The 26187-nt window shown below is 36.8% G+C and overlaps 3 protein-coding genes across 6 annotated transcripts in view; 1 reads left to right on the top strand and 2 right to left on the bottom strand.

Moving 5' to 3' along the window:
- Positions 1 to 19417, bottom strand: part of utp20 (UTP20 small subunit processome component) — a 32142-nt gene extending 12725 nt beyond the window's left edge. The window contains exons 1-42 of one of the 4 annotated variants that reach the window (XM_077234764.1): positions 19331 to 19417; positions 17749 to 17829; positions 17586 to 17652; positions 17278 to 17410; positions 17016 to 17204; positions 15687 to 15768; positions 15458 to 15595; positions 15220 to 15375; positions 14444 to 14590; positions 13659 to 13793; positions 13490 to 13567; positions 13228 to 13406; positions 12250 to 12363; positions 11846 to 11934; positions 11655 to 11760; positions 11400 to 11550; positions 10656 to 10727; positions 10420 to 10578; positions 10257 to 10333; positions 10015 to 10094; positions 9304 to 9580; positions 9038 to 9217; positions 8851 to 8941; positions 8673 to 8758; positions 7948 to 8073; positions 7679 to 7845; positions 6799 to 7007; positions 6449 to 6592; positions 6034 to 6113; positions 5630 to 5853; positions 5400 to 5544; positions 4763 to 4850; positions 4536 to 4679; positions 4402 to 4455; positions 4169 to 4321; positions 3880 to 4035; positions 3628 to 3768; positions 3183 to 3320; positions 2928 to 3067; positions 2654 to 2742; positions 2268 to 2575; positions 224 to 363 (exon numbers count right to left, since the gene is read on the bottom strand). In XM_077234764.1, the coding sequence (XP_077090879.1) occupies positions 224 to 363; positions 2268 to 2575; positions 2654 to 2742; positions 2928 to 3067; positions 3183 to 3320; positions 3628 to 3768; positions 3880 to 4035; positions 4169 to 4321; positions 4402 to 4455; positions 4536 to 4679; positions 4763 to 4850; positions 5400 to 5544; positions 5630 to 5853; positions 6034 to 6113; positions 6449 to 6592; positions 6799 to 7007; positions 7679 to 7845; positions 7948 to 8073; positions 8673 to 8758; positions 8851 to 8941; positions 9038 to 9217; positions 9304 to 9580; positions 10015 to 10094; positions 10257 to 10333; positions 10420 to 10578; positions 10656 to 10727; positions 11400 to 11550; positions 11655 to 11760; positions 11846 to 11934; positions 12250 to 12363; positions 13228 to 13406; positions 13490 to 13567; positions 13659 to 13793; positions 14444 to 14590; positions 15220 to 15375; positions 15458 to 15595; positions 15687 to 15768; positions 17016 to 17204; positions 17278 to 17410; positions 17586 to 17652; positions 17749 to 17829; positions 19331 to 19357 (5540 nt within the window). In that variant the 5' untranslated portion in view covers positions 19358 to 19417. Of the gene's footprint in view, positions 1 to 223; positions 364 to 2267; positions 2743 to 2927; positions 3068 to 3182; positions 3321 to 3627; positions 3769 to 3879; positions 4036 to 4168; positions 4322 to 4401; positions 4456 to 4535; positions 4680 to 4762; positions 4851 to 5399; positions 5545 to 5629; positions 5854 to 6033; positions 6114 to 6448; positions 6593 to 6798; positions 7008 to 7678; positions 7846 to 7947; positions 8074 to 8672; positions 8759 to 8850; positions 8942 to 9037; positions 9218 to 9303; positions 9581 to 10014; positions 10095 to 10256; positions 10334 to 10419; positions 10579 to 10655; positions 10728 to 11399; positions 11551 to 11654; positions 11761 to 11845; positions 11935 to 12249; positions 12364 to 13227; positions 13407 to 13489; positions 13568 to 13658; positions 13794 to 14443; positions 14591 to 15219; positions 15376 to 15457; positions 15596 to 15686; positions 15769 to 17015; positions 17205 to 17277; positions 17411 to 17585; positions 17653 to 17748; positions 17830 to 18058; positions 18241 to 19330 lie in introns of those variants that run through there. The other 3 variants (XM_077234763.1, XM_077234762.1, XM_077234761.1) reach the window with 3 other exon arrangements.
- On the top strand, positions 19136 to 25379 carry slc5a8 (solute carrier family 5 member 8). Its single transcript, XM_077234768.1, has 15 exons — positions 19136 to 19625; positions 20447 to 20512; positions 20598 to 20649; positions 20990 to 21057; positions 21508 to 21662; positions 21739 to 21879; positions 21985 to 22114; positions 22240 to 22328; positions 23023 to 23132; positions 23217 to 23284; positions 23370 to 23456; positions 24315 to 24511; positions 24580 to 24683; positions 24771 to 24859; positions 24967 to 25379. Exons 1-15 carry the CDS (start codon positions 19284 to 19286, stop codon positions 25075 to 25077), a joined length of 1809 nt encoding a protein of 602 aa, XP_077090883.1. The 5' UTR covers positions 19136 to 19283; the 3' UTR covers positions 25078 to 25379.
- lyrm5a (LYR motif containing 5a) lies at positions 24848 to 26179 on the bottom strand. Its single transcript, XM_077234774.1, has 3 exons — positions 26059 to 26179; positions 25700 to 25777; positions 24848 to 25508 (listed from the first exon to the last, which is right to left on the bottom strand). Exons 1-3 carry the CDS (start codon positions 26107 to 26109, stop codon positions 25296 to 25298), a joined length of 342 nt encoding a protein of 113 aa, XP_077090889.1. The 5' UTR covers positions 26110 to 26179; the 3' UTR covers positions 24848 to 25295.
- Between the last annotated feature and the right edge of the window lie 8 nt (positions 26180 to 26187).

Genomic DNA, 26187 nt, shown 5'->3' on the forward strand with positions numbered 1-26187 from the left:
TATAACATTTTACATTATTGCAGCACCTCTCTTTCCAGTCTGTCAGTAAAGATCTGTTTAGTTCTTGTTTCTATGAAGCCCTTCCTTCCGAAAAAAATGCAATGCGCAATTGCAGACCCTTTTCATGCTCAAACAGCACTGTTACACACTAAAGAAATTTGAAAATGTACAAAAGCATATTAGGTCCTCTTTAAGAGAATGGGTAATGATAGACGAAATATACCCTGGCAAGTTTGCTTCCATGACATCCTTTGGCAGAGACTTCATGAGTTGAATCATGGCAAATGCAATAGGCACTCTGGCCACTTCTTCATCTTTCACCTCCTTAGACTTCACCATCTTGTGCTCGTCATCTCGCTTAACCTGCAGAAATAAACATTGGTGTACAATAAGTTCACGCTGAACACTTTGTTCTAGTTGCGAGCACTTCAGTGGTTATAAACAGAATATTTATCTGTGCCATTTATTTTGGGGGCTTGAGACATTAAAGAAAAAACTAACACCACACTAATGGAATCAACTGTTAGTTGTCAATTGTTAGTTACATTAGTGGCCAATAGTGGTGTCCGGCTTAGGAAAATTGACATCTTCACTCTTTTTTTCAGATATTATTAAAAATTTGTTAGCTTTTGTAAGCATATTGCATAGTTGTGTTTGGAGTCAATTGTTTTATTTGTGATAACGCAATGAAACGTGACATTATGCAGACATCATTTTTGGCCAGGCTGTCATACAAAGAAAATATGAACATGCAAAAACAAGAGAACCAATGAAACATTACTAACTGATTAGGTTGTAGTGAATGTATGCTTTTTCCTGAGAGATTGTGTTTTTCTATGCATTTTTTTGCATTGTAAAATCAAACCTGTAGCAGTGGTTTGCCTTTTTTGCCAAACAATTTTGTCAGATGAATACCTTAACCAAGTTTAGTATTTTGTTCTTCCCACATATTTTAAAACTATAAAATATTTTCCTCATATTTTGATGGTTTAATTGAACTTGTAGGGTCATTAAAAACCTCCGGACATCACTTTTGGCCACTACTGTACATCCTTTGTAGAATAACCATAAGACCATTAAGAGTCTTCAGTCTTGCTCAACTGTAAACTAAATTCATTAAGTATGATGAAAGAGTTCACATCTTCGCAGTGTGGCACTTGTGAAGTTTAGGCAGGACGGTCTGAGTGAAAGTGTGATGAATAGAGGAAATAAGTGCCTCTAGATCGTGTTTACTCTGAGGAAGCCCACTGCTGACTACAGGAAGCACTTTCTTCTTTCGGCTCTCTTTGCCTTTTTTGGTATACAGTGGATAGCATAAGTGAATGCAGCCATGCTAAAGTTGACAAAAAAAAAATCATCTTTTGGAAATTGATCTTAATACCTTTATTTAAAAAAAGAGGAAAAATCCAACCTCTAAGGACACCAATTTTCTTTGTGATTGAATAATGTAACGTAAATAATAAATGCTCCTTAAAATACAGGTTGCGTAAGTCAGGACACCCCTATGTTAAATTCCCATAGAGGCAGGCAGATTTTTATTTTTAAAGGCCAGTTATTTCATGGATCCATGACTAGAGATTGGCATGGGGCACTTTCCATAAGATCATCTCTCAATGCAAATCAAACCACCTATTAGCCTAACTGAAATAACACCATGCAAATCTCTAGGTATGGTGAAGGAAATGTGATGATGTGGGGCTTTTTTAGTTCCAAAGGCCAAGGGAACTTTATCAGGATGCATAGTATTCTGGATCCATGAAATAACTGGCCTTAAAAAAAAATCTGCCTGCCTCTATGGGAATTTAACATAGGGGTGTCCTGACTTATGCAACCTGTATTTTAAGGAAGAACATTTATTTATTTACGATACATTATTCATTCACAGAGAAAATTGGTGTTCCTTAAAGGTTGGATTTTTCCTCATTTTTTAAATTAAGGCATTAAGATCAATTACCAAAAGATGATTTTTTTTATTCCTCTTTTTAGTCAACTTTAGCATGGGTGTGTTCACTTATGCTAGGCGCTGTGAATATATATATGTGTGTGTGTGTTTATGCACCACATTATGCCCCGAGTAAAAAAAGCTAAGCTTGTTTCATTAAGGAAAGGAGTGCACTAGCATATTATTAAAATACATAATATTCAAAATGTGAGACCCTCACTTTTGGCCACTACTGTACATCCTTTGTAGAATTTAGTCCATTAAGAGTCTTCAGTATTACTCAACTGTAAACTAAATTCATTAAGTATGATTGAAGAATTCACACCTTCGCAGTGAGGCACTTGTGAAGTTTAGGCAGTACGGTCTGAGTGACAGTGTGATGAATAGAGGATATAAGCGCCTCCAGGTCGTTTTTACTCTGAGGAAGCCCACTGCTGACTACAGGAAGCACTTTCTTCGTTTGGCTCTCTTTGCCTTTTTTTGGTTTGGCAGGGCCTTCCGTCTCAGCATCCAATGCTGTGGAAACGGCTGCACCGGCCTCATCCGTTTCCATGGCACCTTCAGCATCACTTTCATCCGTATCCATAGTTTCCACTGCCTCATCCTCAGCCTCTTCCACCACAACACTGGGTTCTGTTGATAGATCACGTTGGTCAAGTAAAGCTGTGTAGTTTAAAAATAAGTATAATGTGGCTGTTGTGACATTCTCACCTTCTGTCTTCCTGTTTTTGGCCGCTTCAATTTCTTTACTGAGAGTCTCATGGTCAAAGTGGAACGCATCAAGAACAATCAGCAACAAACTAAGCCAATGAAAAGAGTCAAGAAAATCTTTCAGTGTCATAACCAGAACAAGAACATCACAGAAAAGGCACAGCAAGTGTGCCTGACGGTATGGATTACAAGATAAGAGTTTTGTCAATCATGCTCAGGAGCCGTTGTGTACAAAATCCCCGTTGTGTAACACCGACTACTGCAGCAAGCTTACCTGACAGCCAGTTTCTGCTCAGCTATTCCAGACTGTAAAATATGGACGAAGTGTTTTATGTAGAACAAGTACTTGGACCAGGTCAAGCGTCTGCACACGGCACCAATAACTTCTATAGCGGCTGTTTTCATGGGTTCATACTGGGAACACAAATAATAACTTGTGATAATTTATCCATTAAAAACACATAAAACAACCAGCATGGAGACAGAACAATTGAAATAGTTAAAAATATCATCAAATGTAAGTAACAACCTTCAACAGTTTTTCATCAACTATAGCAATCATGGCGTAGGGCATGATGTAATTCTGCATGGAGCGTGATGACATCACAATCTTGCCCTCGGTCAGCTGCCTGGCAAACTTCCTGAGCGCTCGACCCCTTCTGTAAACCTGTCAAACAAACAGACTGTGTTTTATGCTCAGCCAAAAAATAAGAGTCAAATAAGAGTAAAAAAGTGGCAACGTATATGTATGTACGTGTGTGTGTATATATATATATATATGTATATATAAATTACTATTAGCTGGTTAATTATTATTAAATTATTAATAACTTTATATAATAGTAGATTATTTATATAGTACATTAGTACATATTTATGTTTAACTTATTAATATATTTAATTACTTTTTTTATTTATGATGTTTCTAGTTTTGAGTCTCACTGATGAGTTTTAATAAATTGTCCTGACGTTACCTGTATGTGCTTCATATGCTCAAAGAAATCTGACTCGGGATCATTATCATCTGTCAGCTGAGCCAGATCGCGAAACTCTGGTCGGTTTGGAAAGGTCTTCACCAGGCAGGCCAGAATCGTAGTGTATTCATTTCGTACACTCTGCAAAAAAAGACAGCCAGGTATATATGTGTGAACTGCATGTGAAATGTTCATTGAGCAAGTCTTGAAAGTGCTGTAAAGAATGTAAGCTGACATGTCGCTAATTTTCACCTCAGTCTTGCTCTTCAAACCCTTTCGCAGGGCATCCAGTATCATGTACTGCACAATCTCCTTGTACTCGGCCTCTGGGCATCCGACTTCTGAGAGCTGCATTATAATGGCTGACAAACACATGGTGGCGCTGTCTGCCAAAGACATGTCACCGATCTGTCTCAGAAACACACAAAAAGCATTCAAAACTCAAAGCAGGTCAAGAAAAAAATATATACATAAAAATAAACTTTAGAGATCTTTGAAGCTAATAGTAATTTCACAAGAATCTAAAATCTTTGACGGTCACCTGTAATGAATGGAAGCAGTTGTGCATGACAGCAGTCAGATATCTCATATCCAGCGTACTCATCTCTTTAATGTGCTTGGTGGCCTTCTGGAACGCCACCAGACGCAAGTCAAAGTGAACCTCGTCCAGATGCCGGCTGTCAAACGCATTGAGCTGGAGAAGAGAGGAGAGCGGGTCTAATACAAACATGACAGGAAGAAACAAAACTTCTGATTGCCTCTATGGACATTCACCTGAATGACAACATCTGTGATGTACTTCAGTTCACTGTCCATGTCTGACAGAGTCTGTGGGGAGAGATACAGTCAGTCAGGAAAAGTTTGAAAGACTAAGTGGTGTTTAAGTGGCTGGAGATGCAGAAAATGACCTGGAAAGCTTCACACAGAGCTTGACGAGAAAGTCTGTTGTGGATGATGGAGAAAAGTTTGCTGAGAGGTTTGAGGAACACATTGGGCTCTAAACACTGCCTCAGCAGGTTCTGTACAGTACCCAGGATGTCCAACTCTGTCTCCTGAAAGAAAGCAAGAAGGAAACAATGAGAATGATTTGAGATTAAAGCAATAAAATAATAATGTACTGACATGAGGACTGTACCTGTGCAGTTTTGGGTTTGTGGAGGTAAGGTAGAAGCAAACCGATTAGTGTTGAACTCTGTCCCTTTTCAGTAACAAACCTACTGATCCTGAAACACAACGAAGGTTATTCATTTTTGAACATTTTACTTCATTGTACATGATTGCATTCCTTATTATTATCAATGCTGAAAATGCTGCTTAATATCTTTGTAAGAACCTGATCTCTTTTTTTCTTGATTCTTTGATGAATAGAAAGTTCAAAAGAACAGCATTTACTTGAAACAGAAATATTTTGCAGCATTATAAATGTCTTTACTGTCACTGTTGATACATTTTATGCATATTAATTTCTTTTTTAAAACAAAAACAAAATATTAATTATCCAAGACCTTTGAATAGTAAATATAAGCAGCACAACTGTTATCAACATTGATAAGAAATGTTTCTTGAGCAGCAAATGATTTCTGAAATCATGTCATTTCTATTGTTCACCAGCTAGACAAAAATTGTTCTGAAAACGATTCCACTGATACCATTCCTCTGTATCATTATCGGTGTGGTAAGGACTTTTAAAACTTTATTGTGAATAGTTATAGTCCTCGCTGTGAATGGCTCTTAAGCTGCCTGTATATATATAAACAGATTTATAAACATACTTTGAGAGGATGTTGAGCTCTTTGCTGACTTGAACTCTGAATTTCTTCTTTTTGAGGCGTTCAGAGTTACGCACGACTCCGCTGAGGTACTGTAGAAGTGCTGGGATGTGAGGAAGGAGCAGACGGCAGCCGATAGTCAGAGAATCTACCCGAAAAAAAGAAAAATAGATGTCAAATAAGCAAAGAATAGTGAGTCTTCTAGTATAATCATCAACACCCACTCTCAGTACCTGATACATCACAACTTTCAGGGATCACACAGTCATTCACAATCAACTCTGTCTCATTCTCCTTGGGTTCAAAGTCCGGAGTGCTCAGCAAGCTCTCGGCTATGTCGATCACCATGGCCACTGTGAGGGAAGTCACGTTTTTGGAGGATAACAGACCAAATACATTGAGCAGGACGTCACACTCAGGGTGGCCTGGTCTCTGCTTAGCAAGCAAAGGGAAAAATCTGACAGAGGGAAAAGACAACATTTATATTATAAGATTGTGTTGCAATAAAAACTGTGCACATACATGTAAAAATAAAAAGAAGCTTGGCTATTTTAACAAAGTAGGTTCTTGCATTCATACGTTGCTTCATTTTTCTATGAGAGGTCCATCTTCTCTGCATGGTTAATAATAAACTTACCGAGTGTTTTGGGTCCACACACGGATGACTTTCATGAGGGGTGTTGGTGCATACGTGCTTTCAGTGGGCAGACGACACACCTAATAAACAAAACACAACCAGGTCATCTGGGTTACTTACTGAATCTATACCGATCCCAACCGTATTTAAATATATCAAGACTGCATCAGCACACTGTAAATTAAAACAAGCTCTTTTTCTTATTTTTAGACGGCTTAATCATTCATTATGGTTGTTGTATGTATATAGTGCTGGAATTTATTTTCAAGGAAGTACCATGTCTATAAATAGGCACAGTTACATAGAGCCGAAGCAAAACCAAAACAATGTTCTTCCGCTAGAGGCCCAAAAGCTACATAGTTTACCATTAAATTTACTAAAGCTATCCCATCAGATTTCTCTTTTATGCACACACCTGAGGCCACACCACAGCTTGGAAAACAGCATCCAGCTCATCTGCAGTGAAGTTGTAACACTCAAAGCCAACAAAGAAGTCTTGTATGCGCAGAATCCCCAGACGACGCAAGTTCTTCAGAGGATTGATGCAACCAGGCTTGAGCTACACAAACATAAAGAACAGTGAGCTCTTGAGATCAACACCCCAAAAATAGATTCACTCAACACACAATAAAAACATTAGATGGGAAAACACTAATTTCCTACAAAAAAAAACCCTCTATTTTTTAACTTTGAAGCGTTGTATTTCATAATTTAGATTCAGTTTGTTAAAGTATTAATGAGGATGGTCTTCTGCATTCAGCTCACCTGGTCTCTGTGATCGAGTATAAATGACACAGAGGCTGTGATGCACAGCAAGATCTGCAAAACTTTGGGCAGGTAGATTTGGATGAGATGGCCTAGTTTATTGATGAGCAAGTCTATGGTGTTGAGCAGGCTGTGCTGGCGACCCACAGGGAGAACAGCAGACAGGTTTGTTTCACCAATGGCTCGATTTACCGCATCCAAACACGCTCCTGCAAGCAACAAATAATTCATTTTCTAAAATCAATGCTTGTTTCTGATGCATTCTTTAAAAAAAGGAAACGAGTAAAACAAAATCTTTTGGTAAATTGTCACAAAAAAAAGTGTCCATTTATTAAAGTTCAAGTATGTTGCATATATGGAAATTAATGCACTATTATTAGCTAGCTATTCTTCTAATTTCTTTCTAAGTTTTCTAATTTTGAAATAAAATCTAAATATTTTAACAACCTCAAAGTGTAATGCATAAATGTAAAACCAATTATGGTTCTCTATTAACTTCATAAATGGTCCAAATAATAACCCATTGTTCTTTTATTTTCATTTAAAATACGTTTGACCACAAAACAAGCGGACCGAGACCCCTGAAAAGGGAGTTCAACTGAAATCTGAAGCAGATCTTTGTTTTTGTGTGTGACGGAGGAATTCAGATTTTAAAAATACAATTATATTTACACACAACAAGCTCATTCAGCCCATCCTGCAGCATTGTATTGGATTTTCAATAAGTTCCATCACAAAACATATATCATTTTCTTTTTTGGTCTGGACCTACAATAATGAACACACCCTTAATCTAATGAACTGCCCATAGGTGATTATAAGGTGTATATTTGAAGGTTTTGTTAGGATTTAATCATTTTAATAAGCTTTAAGTAGTTACCTTCAGCGTAATGACGAACAGGCTCCAGCAGAAGATCTATAAACATGCCCATCTCCTCTGGCTGACAGCCCGCCAGGAAGCGCAGCACTATGGAGGACCGTGAAGCCGTGCTCGACTTACCCTGAAACTTACTACCAACCTTAGTGCACATCTTCCCGTACAGTATCCTGCAAGAATAAATAAAACCTACTGAATACAGGCACATATCATTCACGTTCAGTGAAGAAACAACAGTGAAGCACTAATATCATTATCATTAATAAACACACCTCATAAGCATGGGAATGAGTTGTGGTCTATGTGATGAAAGTACCACAGTTCCTTCTTCTGAGATGTTGAAATGGACAATCTCATCTTTAAAATGCTTGTCATCCAGAAGTCTCTGCAGATTCTCTCTGTAAACAACCACAAATCAACAATCATTATGGACCTAAAACAAAGCCCTGGGGAACATCACTGCTGCAGCAATGTTAAAAAAAGCGTTCACACAGTACTGTTTAAAGCCATCATATTAATACCCCCATATAACTCCCTAAAAAAATAATAAAAAATGTCTGCACAAATAGAAAATGTTTAAAACTTGTTTAAAGCATCCAACCGGCAGGTTTGAGGCTGGAGAAAAGCTATCTCTGATAACAGGCTTAAAATTAGGTCAGTTAGGATTGCCTCTAGGTATTTTTTTCCTTGCACTAAATGACAAAAGTGGCTCCAAGTAACTCAGAGATGTGAAATGAATCCAGAGATGTAAAATCATAATAGACTAAAATACTTCCTGAGGCAATTGGTACATTCCGGTATGCCAATAGTGAGAGTTAGTAAGGTAACCAAAGAAGTCTTTTGGAAGATACCATCAGTCTCAGCTCTGAATATAAAGCATTCTATTCATAAACTGGCCTAGTTACTGTATAATAGTTTTTACTGGAAAAAAAAGCTCATGTGGAAAGCAAGAAGAGAATTGAAAAGATATTTGGGTGCTTTGTGATACAGGTCTTACTTGTAAGGGAGAATATTTGGGTCTTTGTATGTCATCAAACAGTCTAGTGCTATTTTCTGGATTTCTTGATCTTTGTGGCACAGGAGCTGTGGGTTTAGAGGAAGAATTAGTCTCAGCTGGCCGTTCACCAAGTATTAATAAGGAGAATTCCCTTTAAAACAAAGCTGGGAAACCATACCTGGGTGTACAGCTCACTAAGATTTGCCTCCATGTATAAAGATTTCGGGTTGGTGAATTTGGAGAAGACCTTTAAATGAGCAATGAGCTGCCTGAAACAAAAACATAGATTCACACGTTTGTGTAAGTTCTTCAAGTAGGTACCTAGAGAACAAAGACATATGCTAGAAGATAAAATCATCTCTTACTTGGCTGCTGCTCTTCTTGGCATCTTCTTCTTGAATTTTTTGGAATCTTCCTCCTTTTCTTCATCGTCTTCCATGTCAGCATCTACATCTTCACCCATTTCCTGCTCTGATGAAGAGCTGCTTTTCTTCATGAGGTCCTGAGAGGGAGCCACCATCAGGTCAGATGGGTAGAACTCATTACTGTGTACACAAAGACCACAGAGAAAATTCTGTTATGGAGAACTTTCTAGAGAGACAAATAGGTTGATCCGATAAAGCTCACACACCTGATGAAGCGCAGCAGTAATGGGCTGAGCTCTCGGCTACGTGGCTCCACTCTTTCAGGAAACTGGGACATGGCTCGCCAAAGCAGGCCACGGAAGTTTGTGAAGTCCGTTCGCTCAATGGGATTCAACACCTGGTCGAGTTCTTTCAGAAACAGAACTCCCACATCCCCGCTCTCGATAACGCTGGTCCCTGGACCTCTGAGCTCCTTTTTGGCTTGATGTTGTCCACCACATCCCTCATCATCTTCGTCATCATCATCTGCCTGGAGCTCTTCCTCTAAGAATAACGATTCAAAACAGATTAATACATTTATGACTAATGGGAACATTTAACAGGTCAACCTTTTAACAAAAGACAACACTAAGGACAAAAGACAAATAATATTATCGCACTGACATTTAACTGCACTGACACTATCAAATGAGAACAAAAAATTGATCTGAACTGAATTGAGCAGGATAAATGACACTATTGCCTTCTGTAGAGATGCTTTCATAATTTATGAACTTTGTAACATTGACAGAGTTATTGAACTGAATTGAAACAACATTTAACTAAATTGAGCTGAATGACACTGATTGTCTGATAGATTAACACTATTATTTTCCTGTTTATTATAGTGTAGTTCTGTATTGTAAACAATCTGTATTGAATAAAGTGCTAACAAATGAATTTGACTGGTCTCGAAAGCCTCATCATTGAGAACTCACCAGCTAGACCAGCAACCATCTCCAGATGTTCATGATAAACCTTCCAGAAAGATTTGTTGTCCATTTCTTTAGCGTGCGACCTGGGTGGATGAAAGCATATCAAACCAAAACTCAAAGACAGAAATAATACAAAGAAATAGAGAATAATGCTGAAGGCATAACCTTAGGGTTTATGAGGGTTTAAAGGCAAAAGATCACAAATGAAACAGAGACAGTGCACTCAAGCAATGCTCCACACTTACACCAACAGATCAATAACAGCATCCCAGAGAGGTCGGAAATTGACAAACAGCATTGCAATAAGATAACGAAGAGGAATCTGTAAAACACAAACATATTCATAGCACAAAATAAAGCTTTCAAAAATGATTTCATATTTGATATGGAGTAAAAGGCATTAGCTACCTCATGGAAAGGTCCCTTAGGCAGAAAGGGCTGCACCAGGTCATGACGGAGTTTACGAAGATGTAGTAGTTTCTCCCTGTAGTCCTGTACTGTGGCCGGGACCTGCTCTGCCTGCAGACACACAGCGAACACCGTCTGCGCATTTGAGCTCTCCTCTCCCTGAAGAAGAAATTAGTTATTTATTAATAGATAAATACATGCATGCTTTGTTTTAGATTTTTGTCGAAAAAACTCACAAATGATACCTCTGCAGGTTTAGGAAGGTCAGCCTCAAAATTTGACAATATTCTTAGGGTCAACAAACGAATCTGTAGAGGACAAGGAAAAATTGATCCTTTAGAATCTGTATATTAATAACAGCAGGCTCCACACAGATGAAGTAATCAATTTATTACATTCAATGTAGAACCATTTTTGGTAACAATTTACAATAAGCTTTTATTTGTTAACATCAACTACATTAGTTAACATGAACTAACAATGAAAAATACTTATGAAGCATTTATTAATCTTAGGTAAAGATAATCTCAAAATTTTTGTACCTTTTGAGACTTTATTGTAAAGTGATACCCAATTTTTCAAAATAATTACAAAAATAGAATAAAAGTTATGGAATATAGAAATTTCAGTAACGTTACTTAAAGCCTTAAATGCATTACGTATGCCATGTAATGCAACTTATAATGCATTGTATGGTCTCATGAATAATTGTAACCATAATTATAATACTTATCTATTCATTTAACACACCTATAAAACGTACAATGCATTAAAACACCCAGCAAACAACAGATTAAATATGTAAAAAGAAATCTGCAAATATTATAATGCATTTTAAATGGTTACAATTATTCATGAAAATATATAATGCATATATTTTCAGGCCTTAAATCCTCTGATATATCCAGGTTTTCCAAGACTGTGGGAACTCTGAGCTATTCCCACTTAACAACAGTAAGCCTCACTAGGCTAAACCTGACCTTGGAAATGTTGGAAGAAAAATTGGAATGCAGTTTATGGTACAGTTCCAGCAGAGAATCATGGGCCAGCTGAGCCGAGGAGCCGTTGAGTGCCAGTCTGGTGTAGTACAGATCTCCTAACAGCAGCGCTGAAAGATCAGTGGGGACTTTCCTGTAAAAAACAAACAAAAATCCAAGTTTCTTAATTTAACAGACAAGACCCTTCTTTACTGGGATATTCAGAGCAAATAAACATGTAAATACAGAAGCACATACTCGATGATGTTTCTGACCAGTTCTACGGGCAGGAGTGACTGTACCGCTGTCGTCTCCTTGAAACTGAGAAGAGTGCTAAGAGCCTGACGGGCTACAAACAGCCCTCCTGAGAGGACAGAAGGACGGTATTAGGAACATAATTTAACATAAAAGTAGCTTGAGACAATCATTCACACACACACTTGACTGACCTCTCCCCAGAGTTTCACTGCACACCTCCTGCAGTAACCTGTTCAGTAGTACAGTGACGGCCTGTATAACGCTTGATGCTTCTAATGGCCTGTAAAACATTTTAACTGTCACCCCACTTTTTGATCATAGATATGAACTTAAAATGTTGTAATTCATGAATTCTTTGGAATAAAGGCATAAGTTTGGTTCCTTTTTTAAAGAAGTCATAAAACTTATTGGAGATGCATTGCAAAAGTACCAAACTAAGCATTTTATATATATATATATATATATATATATATATATATATATATATATATTGTATACAATATACAACATATACTGATTGTTTGAGGACTTAAAAGAAAATTACAGCAATTTATGCTATTTGACACTCTAGGATTGTGGGTAATTGAGTTTTTACCTAACGTGTGGGAGGAGCACTAGTGCAGCCCAGGGATGAGAAAGGTCAGATAGCGGCTGATCGATGGAGATGTCAATGAGAGAAAGAATCCGCTGGGGAACAGGTCCAGTTGACCTAAAAGAGAATGTGGAATTTGTGAAGTATTTAAATTCAAGACAATATATTATGCTCTTTTACAAAGTCTTGATTTTGTTTTTGGGGTCTACTAGATTAAGTTTTCATGCTTGAAATGTTCAAAAAACACTATTTTTCCCATATTTTCCATTGTTGCAGCACCTCCCTTCCCAGTCTGTCAGTAACTCTCTGTTCAGTTCCTGTCTCTATCAAGCCCCTCCTTCTGAAAAGAGTAATGTGCTCTTATCTGTCGGCTGGCCCAGTTAATTGGTCAGATTGGTCAACCCAACTGTGCCACACACATCCTGGAAAGTGAAGCCAAAGCATTTTTGATCGCCCCCTGGTACCTAGATGCAGAATATGTCATAAACCCTACCCTCTTAAAAAAAAAAAAGTGTTGAATATGGGTAAGTTTTTTTTTTTTTTAAAGGCAACATTTTGAGCAAAAAGCTGAGAAAACTTTAGTCAAAGACTAGATCTGGATCGGATTCAGAAAAACGATCAAAAAACAGATGGAGTAGATCGAGTCCATCAACACCCCAAAAACTTGCACAGTCCTATAGCTTGTCCTGGGTCGCCATTTCATTCGGTAATGTTAGGCAGTTTTGATTTATATGCTGTTGATAATCGTGTTATTTAACATATGCATATGATTACATATATCACCGCTTATTTCTGCATCATATTCACATGTGTTTTGATCAGGAGATTCGGTACTCTTTCAAAAGATGCCTAAAGATGCCTAAAAGAGAAGCGTTTTCTCATAAAAGATCAATTGTTAATAGCAGTGAGAGAGTTAATGAGGAAACAAATTTTTAAAGAGCATAGAAATTCAAGATGATTAAAAAAAATAGCCCAGCTTACCTGTCAGTCTGTCCAGTGAAGACTAATGGGTACTTCTCAAAAGCCATGGATCCGTCAGTGGGGGGCGGAGCTTTGGACAGAATCAGACCAACCAGCAGTTCTAGAACCAGCTGTCGGTTTACAGCGTCCTCAGTGCAGAAGAGCTGCTCCAGATACTGCAGCAAACTGGGCAAGAACACCTAGAGAAACACATATCAACATTTAAAACAGATGCAAGTTGATCTTAAAGATGGTTTCACACCACAATCCGGCTTTCACTGACCTGCTCAAACCGTTTCATGTCAAACATCTCTTTTGTAAATGACAATATCACGTCTCGGTCCATCCCGCTATTGAAGACCTGCGTGAGGGACCAGAGAGGAAATTACGTAGACAGGAATTCAGACAGATAAAGATGGACAAACGTTTGTGTAAGTGCACACAAAACAAACCTTTTTCACTAGTTCGTGGATACTCTGCGAAGGCAATGACAAATTCTCCCCCATCAACAGAGACGAAACCACTTGTAAAAGCATCCTGGAGCAGGAGTAGGACAGTCCTGGTGCTTTAACTAGCTTCAGAAGTGTCTAAATACGACAAAAATGGAGAAAAACATATCAGAGATGCACCAGCACTCAAGAAGAACAGTCTTTAGCCCTATTCGGACAGGACTATTTTCCCAGGAAGACGTTAGAGAATTCAAAGTGTGTTTTTTCTCACATTCTCACATTTTTCTCACACAACCTCAGTAAAAAAATCTAGAGCATATCACCTCTGAGAAATCTAATCCCGTCCGAATGACCTATCTGTGCTACCGTTTTCATTTAATTTAATTTCAAAATGAATGGTATCCGACAGAGAAAAATAAAACGATAAAACTAATGAATAGAGCTAAAAAATTGAAACTGCCCATTGTAATATTAGTGTCAGGATAGTAAGAAAATTGTCTAGATTTCTCTGCTCACTTGAAAGTTTATTATATAAACAGCTGGTTCTATAAACTTGAAAGACATGTACATTATACATGATGCACACAAGCACAGCACATGAACTTCTGTAACATCTAGAAAACACACACTACCACCAATGTGATAAACACTGAGATGTTAGTCCGTCCGAATTGGTACATGGAAATCACAGATGCCGAGTAATAAGAACTGTAACTCAAACACTGTTTAGAAAACTATGCCCGTCCAAATAGGGCTTTTGCGTGATAGAAAAACACACACACACAAACCTCACAGACAGACTGTGGTTCTGTAATTTTTGCTCCTTTGCGATGCTCCACAAGTGTGTGGTAGATGTACAGAATCCTCTCCAAGTGTTCATTAGCTTGGTCGGCATCGCTTGTCTCTAACTTTCCAAGAACTTCGTTCAGAGACCCCTGCAACACACACATACACATGCAACCCACACATTTATATATAAAGACCATTAAAAGACAGAAATTATTTATAAATAATAATAATGGATCGTAATATTTTGTCTGCAATGGGATTGTATAAAAATACTGATTAGTTGAGATCGCAGAAGAATATTACAGTAATTTATGAAGAATGAAACGTATATATGTATTTATATATATATACACACAAATGGTATGTTTTTTTAACGGACAATATAATGTTCATGCATACATGATGCATGTATACAGAAATCAGTTTTAAACGGGTGAATTATTACTAAATATCAAGTAAAAAAGTGTTTAACTTCAGCTATTGTGTGCACATCATCATTTGCAGTTATTAATTTAAAACACAAATCATTAATATCAGCTGATTAATCGGTTTGTCTGATGTATTGGTCTATTACAAGCTGTTACTATAGCATCGTAACAGCTGTTTCATAACAACGTAACATCGTTTCATCGTAACATCGTTTCATAACAACTGAAACGATGACCAATCAGCATCTAGAATGGGAAGAATCACTTTATAAAAAGTGCAGAAAAGTCCATACTATATGCTTTGTTAGACAAACTTCATGTAGAGAAATAAAAAATGGTTTTCTCACCTTTAAGGAGTCCCACAGGACAATCAGGTGTTCTTTGTCAACATAGTTGGCTGATGACTCAGCCATGTGGTCCAGAGCTTCTTTGATCGAGTCCCAAGGTAAATCAACATCCTGTCCGACTGCTGGGCCAAGCTTCTGCAACACCACCGGAAGAGCCTGAACACAACAGTACTGTTATTCACTGACAAGCCAAACGTTAATTGTGTGATGCGTTTGGTTTTCTGTGACATGATCTCACCGTAGAGGCACAGGAGTGGAACATGTTCCGGACTCCTCGACACATCTCAAAGATCAGCTGACCGGCTCCTCTGGCCTTCTGAGGATGCTCTGACAGGTTGGAGAACACGAGTGTGAAGAGCGCGTCATAATCGGTAACCTTTTGGACATGAGACAGATGCATTAGCTTAAAACAGGACATGATCATACAGAGGACATGATGAAAACAATCCGAAAAGTTAAAGGCTCACCTTTCTCATCAAAAAAGAGAAGCTTTCGGCAGCAAAGTTGCGGATGTGATCCTTCTTGTGCGCCAGAAGTTCACTGTAAAGACTGATTTAGAAAAAAAAGTAACACTTTACAATAATGTTCCATTTGTTAACAACATTAGCATTTATTAATCTTAATTTCAAAATGTTCTCATACATTATTAAAATCAAAAGATGTATCAGTTAATATTATTTAGTGGAAGTCAGCTGACATGAACTAACAATAAACTTGTATTTTTCTTAACCACTGATAACAAAGGTGAATGAATACTGTAATAATGTCTTGCTTATTGTAAGTTAAAGCATTAACCTAACCCTCACCCCCCTTTTTTGAGCATAGATGTGAAGAGCTTAAATAGTTGTAATTCATAAATGCTTTGGAATACAGACCTAAAGTTGGTCTCTTTTTAAAAAACTGCAAATTATTGCTGAAGTGAAAAAACTTGAATGAATGTGTAAAAAAAATTGTTTACTGCAAAGCAAATGTATTTAACTAAAAAAATTAAAATTGAATACAAAATATATATTTCACAAAATAATTTGGCCATATGTCTAACCAAGTTGTGTTCCAAACTTTGAGTTGATATCACAAAAAATGAAGTTCCTGTGAGATTTTGTTTAAGGGTGACACCCACACTACATTGAATTTTAATGCATTCTGACATTTCTGTCACAATATCACTTCTATCACAAAGATCAGTGGAACCTGAGTCTCAGATCTTTCCAACAATATGTGTTTTGTAAAGTTTAGAAATGGATGGAATTACGAATAGTGCAGTAAATTTTGTAATACTTCCACCCACTGAGGGAGGAGCCTGATAAAAGGTACCATTTTCACGGTAATGTAATTAGAATTTTGAGTGTTTAAGCTTTCAATGATACCCTAATTTATGACGATAACTAAAATATGTGATGGGGGGAAAAAACTGTGCCAAAAGTCCTGAGACTGACAGTTAACAGGTTAAATCAGGGGTTCTCAACTCTGGCCCTCGAGATCCACTTTCCTCCAAACTTGATCAAACTCATTGCCTGTAAGTCTCTAGTAATCCTGAAGACCCTGATTAGCATGTTCAAGTGTGTTTGCTCGAGGTTGGAGCTAAACACTGCAAGACAGGGGACCTCGAGGGCCAATGTTAATAACCCCTGGGTTAACTAAATTTGAACTAATGACACCTTATTGTAAAGTGTTACTAAATACACATTATAATTCTATAAACTATGACTGTGAATCCAAACATCCAACTGAGATCAAAAAGAATGACAAAGAATAATCTGGAATATAATCCACTAGGGTTTATTTCTACTACTCACCTGTATATCTTGTCCATATCCTTCACCATCAACCTCCACAGGTATTTGTACAGGTACGACAGACACGTGAAGGCCCATTCCAACACCTCAGGGTCTTGTGTGTCCAGTATAGATGTGATGATGATGAAGAAATCAGAGAAGTGGGGGTAAAAGTCCATCTGGAGGTCCCGAGCCAGTTGAATTACAAGACTGAAAACAAGTGTAGGGTTAACATGGCTTTGTTGGTCTGTTTATTTGTAAAGAAAGACTGAGAGGAACTTACTCCAGAAGAGGCTGGTAAGCCATGTTGTTCTTCACTGACAGGTGAGTCTTCAGACTCTCCACAATGACATTTTGGTGAAACACCAGCATGTTGAAAGACTGACTCTTGCTTGACACCTCTCGAAAAAACATCGCTGTGGAATAGACGATTAGTTTAATACTCAAAGCAAATCACTTTAATGTCACTACACCATATACATGACAGTACAGGATGTACATATCACACATTAGATTCACAGTATGTATAATATCCTCAATATACACAGTGTATTTTGTCATATTGTAAGGTCACAGGGCGTGGTTACTTACTGAAGTGTTCTGTCAAATTCAAGTCTTTCCATTTTATTAGGGCTTCATAAAAATAAGTTTCTACCTCCTGAGAAAATAAGCAGCAGAATTAATCAAAAACACATTAAATACTATAATGTTGCTAACAATAAGTTATGTTATCAGATATAAACAAGACTCATACCTCAGCATAACTTCCAGTGCTGTCAATGCGATGAATGACATCAATGTTTACTTTTGCGAGCCTTTCAGAAAACGTGGCAAACTGGAAGATAAAAGATATGGAGATATCTTAAGTGAGAGGAAACTTCCTCACATTACACTAGGGGTACATTGAACTTTATAGATGAAAAGGTAATGATAAAATGCACAGACTTATATCGACCCAATTCAATATGAAAAATTCGTTTCGATATGTTTATGAAATAAAACATTGTAATGTTGGTCAGTCACATGAGCAGGAGTCTCCAGCATGCGTTGTTCAATAAACTTACACGAAAAGTGTTTTCTGATTTATGAGATGCGGGCTTGGCTTTGAGCTTCATTTTGCTGTATTATCTCACGACCAAATGCAAAAATTAAGAGTATTCCGTGGTTTAAAAATCAAGATGCGTTATCAATTGCTGTGAAATTGTTGATACACATGCCGTATCAGGGAATCGCCATCTTGAATGATGCATTATGGGTACAAGTTGGACTTTTACTGTATTTCAAAAGAAAAGTCTTACTACGTTTAGAAGTGCAAGAAGGAAAGATCGCCTTGTTTAAGTTATTTATTTATTATTATTACCAAAACACATTTTGTTTTCTTCGTTTATACCAGGGTAGGAATGACTAAAATAACTAGATAGCTCAAACTAAAATCATAAAAAAATGCATTGCTTGAAATAAAATAAACCAACTAAAATAAAATATTTAAACTTATTTTATTTTAGCTACTTGCCAAGGCAACATTTCCTGTTTTATTTAGTTTACCTTGATGTACTAAAAAAGTACAAATAAAACTAAAACTGAAATAAAAATTAATAAAAACTATAGACATGTTTTTTTTTAACTTGACAAAAACAAAACAACATTTTTTAAACTTAAACTGAAATTAAAATGGAAATGGAAAATATAAACTCGAATTCAAAATATCAATAAAAAGTATATTATGTCACTGAAAGGCCTACTAAAATAACACTGGTCTACCAAGGGTTTTCAGTTGAATGATGTATAATAATACAGAAACATATATCTAAATTAAGAGATAAAAATATAAAAAATAACAAATGTTTTATATATATATATATATATATATATATATATATATATAAAACATTTGTTATTTTTTATATTTTTATCTCTTAATTTATATGTTTCTGTATTATTAGATATGTTGCATGAAGCTGCATTACTTTAACCTATACATACAAAGATTAATAAGGTTAATAACATTAGGCTGCATTTGTTGTAATAAATAGGGAGTGAATTCTCTTTCTGTGTCTCACACATAAGAATAAACTCATTATCTAATTACTGAGAAAAAAAATCATTCCAGCCCAAATGCTGTAAGGAGGAATGAAAATGATACGGTTGGGATGATGACAAGCATGCAGCTCCAGGAACAATCACACTCTCTCTGACGGACCGCACTGCAAAGAGGCTCCTCAGACTCTCATCTCTGAGTCTGACCTAATATCAAGAGATCCTGTTAAAGAACATCAGACCTGCACCAAGATGTCAAGTGGACCCTCCTTCAGTGTGTGGGACTATGTGGTCTTCACCTTAATGCTGGTCGTCTCAGCAGGCATCGGGGTGTATTACGCCTTCGCCGGAGGAGGTCAGAGCAGTTCTGCAGACTTTCTGGTGGGCGGACGGAGTATGACGGCGGTACCGGTGGCCCTGTCCCTGACGGCCAGCTTCATGTCAGCCATCACTGTTCTAGGGACCCCGGTAGAGGTGTATCAGTACGGAGCCATCTTCATCCTCATCTGCTTTTCTTATGTTCTGATGGTGGCTGTTAGTTCTGAGATCTTCCTGCCAATCTTCTACAGACTGGGTATAACCAGCACCTATGAGGTGAGATGAGAGAAAACTGAACTGGAAGGAAAATTTGGCATAAACACCCTTTATTGCTGAATTCAGGGTTATTATCGTTACCTAAAACTCAAATTAAAAAAATTTCTGTTAATTGAAATGGAGCTGAAAAAAAATCTAAACTAAATGAAAATTGAAGACTCACCTTTAGTGAGTAAGAAAAAAAAAGTTACAAAAACACAATTGTTAAAAATTAAACTAAAATTAACACAAAAACTAAAAATATAACAATAAATGCTAATTAAATTAATAAAACCATAATGAAAACTATAATAACAACATTGCTGTTTGAAAATGGTAAAATTATTGAATATATTAAAGATAAAACATATTAATGATCAGGGTTATTATCATTAACTAACAAAAACATTTCTGTTAATTGAAATAAAGCTGAAATATAATAAAAATGAAATGTTTCAATTAACTGAAAAAAGGTTAAGTTAAAGCACAAAAATTATTAACTGGAAATAGCCTAGATAAAAACTTAAACTAACCAAAACTAAGATTGAATTAAAAATAAATTTGAACCTAATTAAACCTAATAACATGACAAAAACATAATGGAGTGATTAAAATTTCACTAAAATTAACATTAAAAATAAAAATATAAAAATAAAAGCTAATTCAAAATAATAATAAAGCGGAAACAAAAACTAAACTAATACTGTTGCTGATCTAAAATAGTAAGTTTATTTAATATAAAAAAGATAAAACATATTAAGGATCTTAAAATGTGTCAATAATGTATTCATTCAGATGAAAAGCAACTGCAATGTAACTTAATTTCCCCCTTCTGTTTGCAGTATCTGGAGATGCGTTACAATAAAGTGATTCGACTTTTTGGGACAGTCCTGTTTATCATTCAGACAGTGAGTGTTTTTCTTGCCATTTTCAGTCTCACTAAATCATACAGTAAACTTAATGTAGTTTAGAGTATTTTCCATCTCTTCTCAGGTACTTTACACTGGTCTGGTTATTTATGCTCCAGCATTGGCTTTAAACCAAGGTAGGATTTTTTTGCATTTCAACAATTTACCAATGACTTTCAAAAGGGGGATTTTTGAAGAGATGCCATAGAAGAACCATTTTGGGGTCTTTTAAAACCATTATTTTTAATATAAATAACATTTTGAGGGATAATCTATCTTTTGATAACCTTTTTCACTATAAACCTTTTGTGCATTGGAAATTATTCATGGAATAAACGATGCCAATAAAGAACTTTTATGTTTTAAGAGTGTAAAGTCGAACTGCATTATTTGTGGAGTGCATGGTGTAACAAGTATGCTTGATAATGTGCAGCACTCTATGGTCAAGTGAACTCTCTCCTCTCTCTCTTGTCTCAGTCACAGGTGTGGATCTCTGGGGTGCCGTCATGTCGACTGGAGTCGTCTGCACACTCTACTGTACATTAGTAAGTTAATAAAAGAGAACTGCACGATTCTAAATTAACTGAGAATAACGATTTTTGTTTTTGTATAAAATTATTAGCAGTGTTTTTTAAATGGTTTAAATTAATGATTCAATGTCTCACTCTTAAAGACTTCAATTGTTTAATTACTGGATTAATCAGCATTTTTGAACAATGACAATTTTTAACAGTCACTTGTCGCCACCTACTGGTGTAACAATGTTATTGATACAATCTTGATTTGAAGCAACAAGTTACTTTCAAAAGGTATTTTACTCTATTTTAATTGATAATATAGACAATTTTTAAAAAATCCTTATCCATAATCATTATTCACTTCAAAAACAACTGGAAAAGTCACAGAGCCTTCAAATATTGTTGTGGACAACTGGGGCCCTTGCAGTGAAAACGGCTGAAATGCACTGATATAGAACTGTCTCTTTACCTTGGCAGGGCGGTCTGAAGGCGGTGGTGTGGACGGACGTGTTCCAGGTTGGCATCATGTTGGCTGGTCTTTTGGCTGTCATCGTCCAATCAGTGCTTCTGCAGGGCGGGATCTCCACTATCATCAGTGACTCCGCTCAGGGCGGCCGGCTTAACCTATGGGAGTAAGTTGTGACATGACTGACAGGTACAGGAATGCATAATTTAACACTTTCTCATGTCGTGTCCAACCCCTTTCAGCTTCGATCCAAACCCTCTGAGGAGACACACATTCTGGAGCATCACAATAGGAGGGACGTTCCTCTGGACCAGCGTCTATGGCATCAATCAAGCTCAAGTACAGAGATACATATCATGCAAGTCACTGTTCCATGCCAAAATGTGAGCATTGCACACAAAAGAATTCTCAAATTCATACTGAAAGGGATGCAATGTGTAAATTAACCTTTTTTGTGTTTGTGTATGTGTGTTATTGTCTCTATCCAGGGCCTTGTACATTAATTTAGTGTCTCTCTGGGTTATTTCATTATGCTCAGTATTTTGTGGCTTGTGTCTATACTCTGTTTATAAGAACTGTGATCCATGGACAGCAAAGAAGGTGTCTGCTCAAGACCAGGTACGCCACAAACCACATGCATGTCAAATGCAACAACAATATAATTTGTGCATGTTATTATATGTATTGATGCTATTACCAATCAATATGCAACATCAATGTCTCTCTCTATAATATACAATAAGCTTATGCCATACCTGGTGTTGGACATCCTGAGCGAATACCCTGGTCTGCCAGGACTATTCGTGGCAGCAGCATATAGTGGCACTTTAAGGTTTGTTCTCTACAGATCTAAAGTACTTTTATCATTATTTACTTAACCTCATGTCGTTCGAGACCCATATCCTTCTGTGGAAAACAAAAGAAGACATTTAGCAGAATGTCCAAGCTGCTCTTTGTGATATAATGAAAATATGGCTCAAAAAGGACAAAGTACCATTAAACTATATCACTCATGCTATTCTTCTAAAATGTTACAATAGTTTTGTTGTGGCGGGGAACAGAATGAAAATTAAATATAAAATCATAATGAAAACACTCATCATCTGAGTAAAACAGTTTACATGAACAAGCAACGAATACTTCTACAGCATTTATAAATTTTGGTTATTATTAATTTTAACATCTACTAATGTTTTTTTTAAGTTGTATCTGTTAAAATCAGTTAATGCACTAACATGAACAAGCAATAAAACATATTTAAAAAAAACGTATTGCCCATTGTTAGTTCATGTTAGCATCTTTGTTTTACAGTGCATTAACTAATGTTAACAAATAAGACCTCACTGTAAAGTGTTACCTAAAGAATTCCTCTCTATATCAGTTGACATCAATAGTTCCCTCACAACCAATATGATGCAAGTTTAAATGCAAGAATGAAAGGCATGTGGGTGACTTAAGTGATAATTGCTTTCAAGGCCCATACCAAATGCTTTACATTAGCATTTCTGTATATTTATTCTCTACAGTACAGTCTCCTCCAGTGTAAATGCTTTGGCTGCGGTAACTATTACAGATCTGATGTGTCCGTACCTCAGTCTGTCAGAGAGACAGCTATCATGGGCTTCAAAGGGCATAAGTGAGCACATTTCTTCATTTAGAGTTCATTAACAAATAATACGTGATTCCAACTACTAAACTAGATGATGTTTCCTAATCACAGGTGTGTTTTATGGTGTCGTGTGCATTGGAATGGCTGGTCTTGCATCTTTGATGGGAGGGATGCTACAGGTGGGTTACTGATGAATTATATGTTAAAATTACTGGGCAAATGATAGCATAACCCTAATTTTCCTGTATGTTCATCCCTCAACAGGCCGCTATTAGTATTGTAGGAGTGATTGGCGGACCTCTACTAGGCCTCTTTTCTCTTGGAGTCCTGTTTTCATGCGCCAACACAAAGGTTATTATGGCTAGATTTTAACCCGATAAACGTCACCCCTCTTTTTTTAACGTAGATCTGAACTTGGCTTGGTTGTAATTTATGAAGTTTTGAAATACAGGCCTGGGTTGTTCTCTTTTCAAAGAAGACCCTCAGCTGATTTTTGTCAATGTGAAAAAAAGTTATAGAAGTTTGTTTACTGTAGCAAATGTACTGAACTAAACATTTTTATTTTAGAATGTAAATGTTTCACTAAATTGTGTCTAAAATTGCAAGGAAATCCAAGCTATATAACAAAGTTGTGTTTCAAATTTGAAGTTATCAGAAAAGTTGAGCACGCTAAAAGGTTTTAAAGTATAATTTCCATGGTAAAGCAATGTCCGAATGTTTAAGCATTTGAATGATACTAATTAATGGTGATTATTAAAATATGTGATAGAGAACAGGGTTTCTGCAGGTTTTATGAAGGTAAATTTAAGACTTTTTGAGACCAAGTAAAGAACATTTCCCCCCGGTTTCACAGACAAATCTTAAAGCTAGCCCCAGATTAAAATGCATGTTTGAGCTGTCCTAACTGAAAGCAATTTGCACTGGCATATCTTAAAATATGTCAGTGCCATTGTTTTGTCTCAAGATGCACACCAGTAATGTTTTTTTCAAGACAATGTTTATAAGAAGCCATTTAAATGTCCTGAACTAAGACCTAACCTATCACCTCTGACTTAAGACCTTAATTTGAGTAAGGATGAATTTAGACTAAAGACCTTTGAAAGACCAAAAGAAAACCTGGAAAAGCAATAAAAATAAGGCTAATGTGCATTTTCTTTATAAAATGCAAAAATATAGTGGTCTTTACAATGGAAAGTGTGTCTGTTTTAGGGAGGTTTGGCAGGGCTGCTGTCTGGTTTGGCGCTGTCACTGTGGGTGTGCATTGGAGCACAGATATACCCTCCGCAACCAGAGAACAGCAGACCGTTGCCTCTGATGACACACGGCTGTAACTTCTCAATGGCACCAGAAGGCACTAACTGGACTGCAAACATGGACTTCATAATGAAAGAGAAGAATCTACAAAGGTGGGTTGTGAAAATCGCTCAAGTCAAAATCTTTTGGCTGATATGTAACGAGATCCATTTCTCAACAGGCCTTTCCTGGCTGATAATTGGTACTCCCTCTCATATCTGTACTTCGGCCCATTGGGGACTGTGACGGTCATCGGCGTAGGGCTTATTATCAGCATACTTTCGGGTATGAGACATTCCGAAATGTGAGGCACTCTGCATAATGCTGTCATTGTTCAGAGTAACTGATGTTTTCTAAATTTGTGTCTCCAAGGGGGCAGACAGACAAAACTGCAGCCTGGACTCATGCTATCAAAAGAGGACCTCACCTGCTACAAAGCCTACAATGCGTTTAAAGAAAAAGTGAGTATACATTTTATTGTGTGTGTGTATATATAGACACACACATTGACATATATACTCACATTATTCCCATAACTTTTTCCATTTTGAATTATTTGCACTAAAAGGTTTCCGGCAGTTCGGGTAAGCTTGACCTGGTGCAGGAGCTGGAGAAATCTTTTGGGAAAACCAACCTTGCTTTCTGTGATGTAGAGTTATCTACTCAAACAGTTCCTTAAAACACCATTAAACTGAAAGGTCTTTAAATAAACATATATACCTATTAAGAAACATGTCACTTGCATTACAATTAACAGCTGAATGTAACAAAGATATAGTAATAATAAAAAATAAACGTTTATGTCCAAATCTGTTATAGTGCAACACATCAGATACAGATTTTCAAAAACTTTTGAGACACATATAGTCAGGCACTTGTGACAGAAAACATCACTGATTAATGCTCTGGTTCATAATAGCGTTTCTTCATAGCTCTGTATTTCCTGAGGAAATAAAGTGCCTCGAGTTCTTTGATCACAAATTCTCCACGGTCAATCAGCTTTTGGATTTTCTCAGGATCGGTGACGTCTTTGTTCTTCATGAAAGCGGCTTTAAGACGCTCCCTGAAGTATGTAGTGCCTTTTGGATATTCCCGTCCAAGATACAAAAGCTGCAGAAAATAAATTAATAACCAAAGTAGTCATTATAACAATTTTACTAATCTTCTTTGTTTATTTTGTGACTCTGCTGCAATTCAAAATTGTCTAACAAGATGAAATTAAGTACCATTAAACAATATTTCATATTAAAAGATCAGATGTAACATGAAAGCAGAAGGAAACTGTCAGAAGATAAAATTACATTTTTGTACAGTCTGACCACCTCTCCTCTCAGTGGATTCGTCATTTTAACTTCTCTCTCTTGGTCCTGAGAATGAACCTAAAACAGACGAAGAACAAACAATAATACACAACAATATATTATATCCAATAGCATCCAACACACAATAATGTGGACTGAATTTCCCCTTGCAGTCTGTGTACAACATAGTGCTCTAGTCTGTAGCTTTAAATTCAACACAGTCTTTGCATTTATATTGTACGGTTATGGTAGGTTATACGTTAACAGGCTAAGTTACTAAATGCGACGAACTGAGAGGAAAACAGAATGTTCAGTTGAGTATGAAATAGGCTGCTTTATTACAGTGTTTGCTCACCTACAACCAAGATCATGACAGAGGTGTTTGCCAGGACGTGCGGGGGAAATGCCATGACATGGATGCTTTTCAAAATAAGTGGAGGACTCTGGAAGCGCGATGGCTGCTTCTCAAAATAAAAGCCAGGTCGCAT

Source organism: Siphateles boraxobius, unplaced genomic scaffold (genome assembly GCF_051911475.1).
Source record: "Siphateles boraxobius isolate OS27281-9 unplaced genomic scaffold, OSU_SipBor_1 19, whole genome shotgun sequence".
Lineage (NCBI taxonomy): Eukaryota > Metazoa > Chordata > Actinopteri > Cypriniformes > Leuciscidae > Siphateles > Siphateles boraxobius.